Consider the following 8,877-nt stretch of genomic DNA (forward strand, 5'->3'; position numbering starts at 1 on the left):
TCTCATCGTTCAACCACCATCAGTCAGAACCGAACTAGATAAAGAATGGGAAACCTTCAATGACTTGATCAATCTTGAAGGACAAACCATAAAGACACCTGTGAGCAATGCACAGGCAACAAAAGAAGTAGTCACAAGAATAATTACCAATGTCTCAGATATGGAACATATTCCTATTACCCCATCCTCTGAGCTTATGCTCAAGATAGAAGAAATTCCTCCTCTTGATATATTTTATAGCCCACAGCACAAAGTAGTACTGAGAAGACAAAGGAAGAAAAGGAAATTGGAAAACGTGCTCTCTCATGACATAGAACAATTAGACGTCCTATGGCAAGATCCCACTACCGATCCCACTGAGAATCTCACCAAACTATCTCAGATCGTAGGAGCATATGCCTCTGCGACTATTGATAAAGCATCTGAGGTACAACAATTGCTAAAAGAAAAGGAAGACCAGATACAAGTTTTGTAACAATAGTTGCAACAAGCCAACGCCAACAATGAAGCACAAAAATAGCTTGAAAGATTACAACAGGACTTCCAACAAATGCAGATAGGCTACCAGAACAGTTTGGTTGAGAAAGAAAAGCAGTTACAGGATTTACAGGAGATGCACAAGGATAATCCTAAACTTACAGAATTCATCACAGAATCCATTTCCTTGAATGAACAATTACTGTAGCAGCAGGAAGCATTGGGCCAAAAAATATCGCAGTGGAACTATTATTGTGAAATAAGTGATAAAACCACTAATCAAGTTGTAGATTTACGAAGTGATTATGATTTAGTTGATAAACGAGTTACTGAATATTTGGCTTGGCAAGAAACAGACGAGGGAAAAAGAGCAGGTGCACCAATGATCAATGAAAATCACAAAGAAATTCTCTTTAACAAATGGGACGAACAAATCAGGGAAGCAGAGCAAGCAACAGAAGGAGCAGCCACGGCAGCAAACAATATTATTGATTGTGTAAATGAAAATTTGCATAGGGAAAATTTGATCGCAGAAACCACTCCAGGGTATTTACCTAACATACAGCAACTACAAACAGACTGGAGGCAGAAAGCTCAAGAAAAGGCAGAAGCAATCTAAGGGTTAACCAAGTTGAACTGGGACTAATACTGGGCATACTTGGTAAAGCCACATAGTCAGTGGATGACTCTCAAGTTTATCATCAATTCTACCGAGAAGATGGCGCCAGCTCTTGCCGATTTTGTTTTCTCAAGTCAGCTAAAATCAGAAGTCGGCCAGCCGGCTCTTCTCAAACAGATGTTGAATGCGTGCAATTTCAAGGAGCAGATACAGAAGTAGTTTTAATTTTAGATTCAATTTTAGTTTTACTTTTGTTTTATTTTTTCCTGAAATGAGGACGATCATTTAAACCACATCCTACGTTTTTGTAATAAGTTTTTTTTAGATTTAGTTAGTAGTATTTAAACCCTTCTAATGCATTTAGAGAAGGGTTCTGAAATTTGTCAAAAACTTATCCCCAGAACATGCACTTTTGTACCCTCTGAGGAGGTTTTGATGAATGAATGGAACAAGATTTATTGATATTTGAATTTAATATCTGCTACTGATGTTGCACTTTTGTACTCTTAGTGGGTGTTAGATCAGGAAGAGATAAATCATTATCACTTGAAGCTCATGAGTAGGACTAGTTATAAATGGTACTTCTGTCTCTTAATTATTTCTGCCTTTGTGTTAAAGTGATATTCATGTTCAATTGTTTATATATTGATGCGTAAATGCCTGAGTTATCCTTTGGCACTTTTGTACGGTGATAGCTATTTATTTATGCTTAATGTATGAGTAGCTTATTATGTGATATGTTTTTCACAACTGTTTCGTCTAACTTTTTATACGAAGTAGTTCATCCTTATTGAATTCTTTTCTCATAACAGTTGAATGATCTATATTACCAGTTGTTATTTGAAATCATTTTAGATCGCATAACGGAAAGATTACAACCTGGGTTAGTGTAGACTTAGATATTTTATTTAGAATAAAAGTATTACATTTAGAAACTGTTAGAAAGAGAAATATCAATCCTTCACTCACACACACATAAATTGGGAAACTGGTCCCATATCCCCAGTCGGACCCACTATACAAGACGGAAAAGGAGCTGCTAACCAAGGTCTGGACCCTGTGGGTATCCCCCTTGTTGTAGACCTAATTTTCGGGGCTTCAACACCACTAGAGGAGAAAGTCACCCGATTCTGCTTCCCATATACACAACTTTCACAGAAATCAAAATCCAGAGACCTATTAGTCATACCTTCTACCATACCTTTACCATGAAGTATTCGGAAGCCCTTCTCTCTAATATGTCCAAGCCTTTGATGCCATAGCATGGTATTTTCTCCAGAGACCACTAGATTTTCTGCTCCGCTTTCAGGAACCACAGAACTGTTGCACCCATCAACAACAGTGCTACCTTGCAGCTTGTATAGAGTTCCAATCTGAACTCGCCGCATCAATACCAGTGCTCTCCGAACCATCTTGCAGGTATCCTTCTCAAACATTGTTTTTACACCTGCATCATCCAGCTTTCTTACATAAATTATATTTTTGGCCAGTGCAGGAATATGAAGAACACCCGGAAGTGTTATAATCCTTCCACCTTGCAAATTCAACTTAACTTTTCTGTGACCAACAATCTTAGCCTTCCTGTCATCCCCCAAGAAGACATCACTACCATCATATTTCTCATACTCGCAGAACCACTCTCTATGGGTAGTGAAGTGAAAGGATGCACCTGAGTCAATCAACCATGCCTCAATATTTGTCCACATTTTCAACTCTCATCCTGTACCAAAATCCCACAGCAAAAACCCAGACAAAGAAAATGTCTCAGGTGAAGAATGGCTTTCTTTATTTATTTCTTTATTTGCATTCAGATTTGGTAAGGCATGAAGGATGGCTAATATTCTATATTCACTAAGTTGGTGTTTCTCTCTCTCTCAAGGCCATAACTATAGGCATTATGGATGGTGGGTACAGGCCAACTTCTTGTAGTTCTACTCTATAAAGGCAAGCAGTACTACTTTATCTAAGTGCAAATAATACTCTAACGTTGGGAAAGCATGTCACTAGCGGATTTGTACCAACCTTTGATCCATAGGAACAGAGCAGGCCAAAATTTTTGTAAGGAAAGAGTTGATTATAAAATGAATAATGTGATATTCATCTTGACCTTTAAAGTTCCCGTTGATTTTATGGCTTAAGGTACATTGAAGTTTTATTTTTGTCTATACCATCATGGAAGCACCTAACTCTTCCCGATTATCCATCCTGATGCTTTATCTGTATCTTTTTGGTAATCACATGTCATTATTTCACGCTCTGGATACCCACATGTGTGTTCAGTGGATCTGTTTAGGTTATTATAAGTTTCATTGTGTCCCGTGTCTATGGATATTCATTCCCACACCCAGGACTTTTGTGTCCTCATGTGTTTGTGGGTATCCATCCCAAACCCCAACTCCACTTGTATGTTTTGTGCACCTATTTGGATTATGGAGAGTTCATTTGTGGGGTATCCAGCCCGACACCCCCAGAGACTCGTGTTTGTGGTGTGGTGTTTGTGGATCTATTTGTCTTATTAAGTGTTGGAGGTCGAAAGAATTGTCAGTTTCTGGCTTCTTATGTGTTGAGTTTGCACATTCATTATTTTGCTGGTAATGGAAGTGAATCCTTACAAAAATTCATCTGAAGATGTGTGTGGGATTATCTACCTACAACTAGCATTATATTCATAACTAATTGAATGATCAAGCCTTTGTATTAAGCTATTTGGGCATTACAGATAAATCTTTAATTGATGCAATCATGGCTTGTGCAATGAATTACATGAGAGGCTAGCTCTAGTAGATGCATGCTTTGAATGAATGAGAGAACTCAATAGCTCTTATTAATGAACTCTATAGACAGTCCATGGGGCTTGAACTTTATGGCTTAATACTTCTTCTTAAATATCTAGATCAACAGATCTAGGAACAAGAACCTCACTAAACAACTCTACTCTAGAGCAACACATAGAGGAACATAGAGCTTCTCATACTCACAACTTTCACACTCCTTTATCTATAGTGTTAGGCTTAGTCCCTCAATCAATACTATATGTGTATTAGATTACTTGTGAACACTGCCAATGTTATTGATATGCACATTGATTTTTGTGGTAGAGTAATCATATGCATTGTTGGGCTCGCTTGGCCTTTGCCCTGATTTGTGACCTTAGTACATAGTTCCTTTTGATATTTTTCCTTGTAGGGTTGGGAATATATATTTCAGAAACATAACAAACCATTCCCAATCTTAATTCCATGGTTCTTATATGTTCATTGGTGTGGGTAACACATGAAATACACCCTAATTGTTTAGTTTTGAGCTCAAGTTTTCAACATCACATGCTAGTTCAGTGATTCACTATGATTGTCACTGTGATAGGTTTGTATTTGGTGAAATTTGGTCGCTCTCATGTTTGCAATCTTATGTCTTAGCAGTAGTTCTATGCCTTTGCAATCCGTTTTACAGGTTTTGGGAGCTTCAATGGGTTCCTCAGATTTGCCTTAACTTTGAAGTCAACCCATGCAATCCTCAACCACCCACTCATGTTCCTCCCACTTAAGGCAAGGACTAGCTATCGTGGAGCCCTCATTGTTATCATTTTCTAACACTTAGCCCCATAAATAACCATATAGTAAGTATATGAACCATCACAAAACGTTGGAGTAAAACTTCACGATGATATAAAGGTAAGACAATTGTAATTAATCAAGAGAAAAATATTCAAATATTAAATGTGAACTTGTTCTTTCAATAAATATAATTAATTAATTATAATTAAGTGTTTTATGGTTTTATTATTATCTCGATACCACTTGTAATATTACCACTATAGTAACTTTTTTTTTATTTTTTTTATGTTTCGCAATAACCAAATATAATATTTATGTGTTAATGAAAAAGAGATCAATACAGTGACCCATTATGCGCTTGTAACCATAGATTAACAAGAAGGGTTGCATCGCAGCAAGTCCCTGCCGGGGGGAGCTTCAAGAAAACGAATCTGTACGAGGTGGGGAGCTTCAAGAAAATGCATTTGTATGAGGCAGGAGTAGGCAAATACAATCTAAGACCAACAGACAGTCAAATTTTAAATCCATGTATTCTGTGTAATACAATCTAAGACTAACAGACAGACAGTCAGGTTTTAAATTCATGTATTTTGTGTAATATTCTTAGTGTCATGTGGCTTAGTTCCATGGCAATCAAAGCAGTGACCTGCACAAAAATCAGCCATAGCACTGACTTAGAACAATATGTAGGTCGCAAAAGTATGTTTGTGTAAAGTAAAGTATCCTCAAAGCAGTGAATGTAGTTGAAATGCAAAGTAGAGAAAGCAGCCAGGGTGATAGTAGTTAAATCCATCGGCATGATCGGTAGAATTATGTTCAATTGAGCAAACAGGGAGAAGAAGGTGAAAGAGCCTACAGGCCTTCCTCCCACGTGCATGACCTGTTCTGTTTACCGGATATCGATCTAGAGATGTAGAGATTTCTATTTTTAGAGATCTATCTATGCATATGATGGGCTGTAAGGTCTTGCTTACTTGAATTAGTCCCACTCACTCTTCGATCTTTGGGAGCTTGTTGTTCGAAAACCAGCAACAGTCGCAGGTCATCTAAAGCAGAAGTAGTATGCCTCTCTGATGGCAATCTCACGTTCACCTGAAGAAGACCAAATAAACAGGGACATGCTCGCCCGAAGAAGACTAGACAAACTGGGGCATTCGTATATTTTGTGCATTCAACATTAACACTTTACAGTATATTTATATTTCTGCAAATTAATAAATTGAACTTGATATTTTTGTAGATGCATAGGAATGAATGATCGCAAGAATTATAAATATTAGCATAAATTCCATGTGCTTAGCAACGTCAATGTCATGTTAAAGGAACGCCGACATTCACACTCATAGAACAGATCACATTTGATACCTTTATAATATATTTCATTTGGCAGCATAATTGATAGATGTAATTGATATATGTTTCAGATAGAAAATTTGTTGTCAACATAAAAATAATGAACATGAAAAAGATTACAAATATTTTGTCCTATGACTTTTAGATTGAAGCACACACGGCTTATTGGAAACAATACAAACATTATACAAGAGAATAAAAAAATTATGATTAAGCCTATTGTGGACCTGGGCGCTCTAGAGGAACACCAAGAAGCTGTAATCAAGCTCTATAGTCACAAGTTAATTATTAATCTCGCTTTTAATTACAAATGCCATAATTCTAACAAAATGAAGAACATATTGACACGCAGAAGCACACCGACACATGCCCACAGTGACACATGCAGAAGCACACGACAATGTGACTGTTATTATGATCCCTTTCCCAACAGGATGGGAAAACAGAGACAATGGGTAAATGAAGAGACGAAACAAATGGGAAAACAGAGGCAATGGACAGACGAAGAGACGAAAATGAACATGCATACAAGTTCCCTTTCTTCAATGATACTCGCAGACAGGAGTTGGAGCTGTTCAAAGCCAAGATAGATTTTGTGGCATTGCAGCTTTTGGGGCATTGTGCAGGAAGTAGATTGGTGTTTTTCTGGCATGGGATTGAGGTCGATTTTACGTTTAGACATGGCGGTCTGTGACTCCCACCCGAACACTGGAAATTCGAGCTCCCCTTTAGAGCATTTTCTCTCTTCTGTGTATGCGGTGAAAGGCGCTCTATCGCCAAGGGTGCTCGAATCCATCATTCGAGGGGCAACGAAAGATTTAGTATTAAATTTTGTGATGCCAAAATGCACAACATCCACAGTTGAGTAGCTCAGTATAAAAAGAGATGAAAACTATATAATTTAACCAAACATCAGAGAAACAGAAACTGGCGAGTCAATTTGACTTAGGATTATCCTATTTAGCTTGACTTTTTGAGCAGTGAAAACCACCCTGAGAGGAGGAAGCTTGATTCTCTTATTTTCTATAACTAAACAGTTTACCAAGATCCAAAGCATTTGGACCATGGCATGGTCCAGATAGCAGGGTCTCTCTCTATGCTTTGTACTTCCAGTGAATCAAGGTGAACAATGAAACACTGTGGGTGCCATTTTGAGCATATGAACAAGAGTTCGAGACATTTCCGTCTAGCAGACGATGAGGCTATTCGAGCCGGTCCTTCGCTCTGGAGAATGACAGAGCTAAAAATTTCTTCACATAAATGGTTGACAAAGGTATCGAATGACAGCTCACTTATGATTCCAACTGCAAACAAACCCCTTAGGATTTAGCCTTGGTCAACGCATTCAGCAAAGTTTTTTGAAAAGAAAAATGAATATCGCTGAATCCCAAGCATTGGTGAATTTAAGGGGGATTTCGAGTTTAATTGAGAAAATTTTATTTAATAGCAAGTATTTTAGCAAATATAATTACAAGCTAATTTTTTTCATAAAACTCATAAAAAAATTCATTAACATTCGTTCTCTTTTTGTTAAACTTAGATACACATACAGACACACATATCATATGGTATGTAATTATCGGTCTAGTCTGTGTTTTCTCCTATAGAGGCAAGAGCCACCGGTTTTTATAAGGACTAGAGTCCTGATTTTTTCTCCTATAGAGGCAAGAGCCACCGGTTTTTATAAGGACTAGAGTCCTGATTTTTAATCAAACTGCCCTCGGTATTTTTGTGTAAAGGTTGCTGGTCAAAGAAATCATAGTACTATATATACTAAAAATTTGAGAAAGAGTACCCTCTGCAACATTCAGTCAAAGCAATATAAATAGGGATTTTGTAATGAATCAGTCAGTAGAGCTTCCGTCTCTATGTACCCAGAAACCCTTCGGATATAGCCACAAGTCCTGTACTTTTCCTATATAAAAACTCTATTTAATTCACGATCATTGTCGAAAAAACTTACGCAGGCAAGGGTGAGGCCCTGGTATCAAGAGTTGTTCCTTGAATCCTTAACAGTTATTGCAGGTACTGAGATCATATGTTGACACTAAGAATATAAACATGACCTTTGATACTTTACAATTGACTTGAAAATTACACACGCCCACGCATTGTACAAGAGGCTAGGAGGATAAACCTAGGCCGGGGTTAAAGAAAAATAGAAGGGCATATCAATGGCAAATATCTGTAAAAGCGATGAGCATAATAAAAATTAGGAGGAAGTAACATGTATTTCTAACCTTGTGACGCCTCTGTAGATAGAACTCCGTTTTCCAGCAGCACAGGGAGGCATTTTACTAATCCGTTCCTTTGTTGTTGATCCTCTCTCACGCCTTGCCTTCTTCATTCCCTTGAGGAGATCACTATCATTGCCTTCCTTTAGCTGTTGTTCCTTCACTTCGTCTGCAACCCCCATTCCAGCTACTTGCACGCCCTCCATCTTCCCCCAAGCCTCTAAACTGACCATTATTCCAATGTTTCCAATACCTTTCAGGCTCAAAAACTTACAACCGACTTGAGCAAATCCCCTTTTCCTCACATCAAGGGCCCAAAATCAAATAACGATATTACCACCGAAATGATGAAATCTGCAGTTATTTCACAGCAAAGGATTACCAGAAAAGGTTAAGGGGACCCAGATGAGAAAGGTCTCTGAAAATATCCATATAATGTGTGGAATCAAAAAAATAAAAAACCAAGTTAGTGGACTATGTGGGCCCTCGCATGAGAGCCAAGTGCCTCACCGCTCCTTCCTTTGTCCCCATTACATAGCATGCAATCGCTAACCACACCACTTAACGTTGCATGAAAGATAATATATGTGATTCAGTTGACTCAGTTCAGAAATCCAGCTCAACCGGAAGTGGCTATCAG

At 38.0% G+C, this 8,877-nt stretch overlaps 1 protein-coding gene across 1 annotated transcript in view; it reads right to left on the reverse strand.

The window, feature by feature from the left end:
* The window catches only part of LOC149146627 (AP2-like ethylene-responsive transcription factor At2g41710), an 84,767-nt gene extending 76,214 nt beyond the window's left edge, over positions 1-8,553 (reverse strand). Inside the window, exon 1 of the mRNA XM_089452907.1 lies at positions 8,244-8,553. Coding sequence (XP_089309033.1) covers positions 8,244-8,470 — 227 coding nt within the window. The 5' untranslated portion in view covers positions 8,471-8,553. The remainder of the gene's footprint in view (positions 1-8,243) is intronic.
* Between the last annotated feature and the right edge of the window lie 324 nt (positions 8,554-8,877).

Source organism: Pinus tabuliformis, chromosome X (assembly GCF_031772625.1).
Source record: "Pinus tabuliformis cultivar Carrire ecotype Pingquan chromosome X, CPIR1, whole genome shotgun sequence".
In the NCBI taxonomy this organism is placed as follows: domain Eukaryota; kingdom Viridiplantae; phylum Streptophyta; class Pinopsida; order Pinales; family Pinaceae; genus Pinus; species Pinus tabuliformis.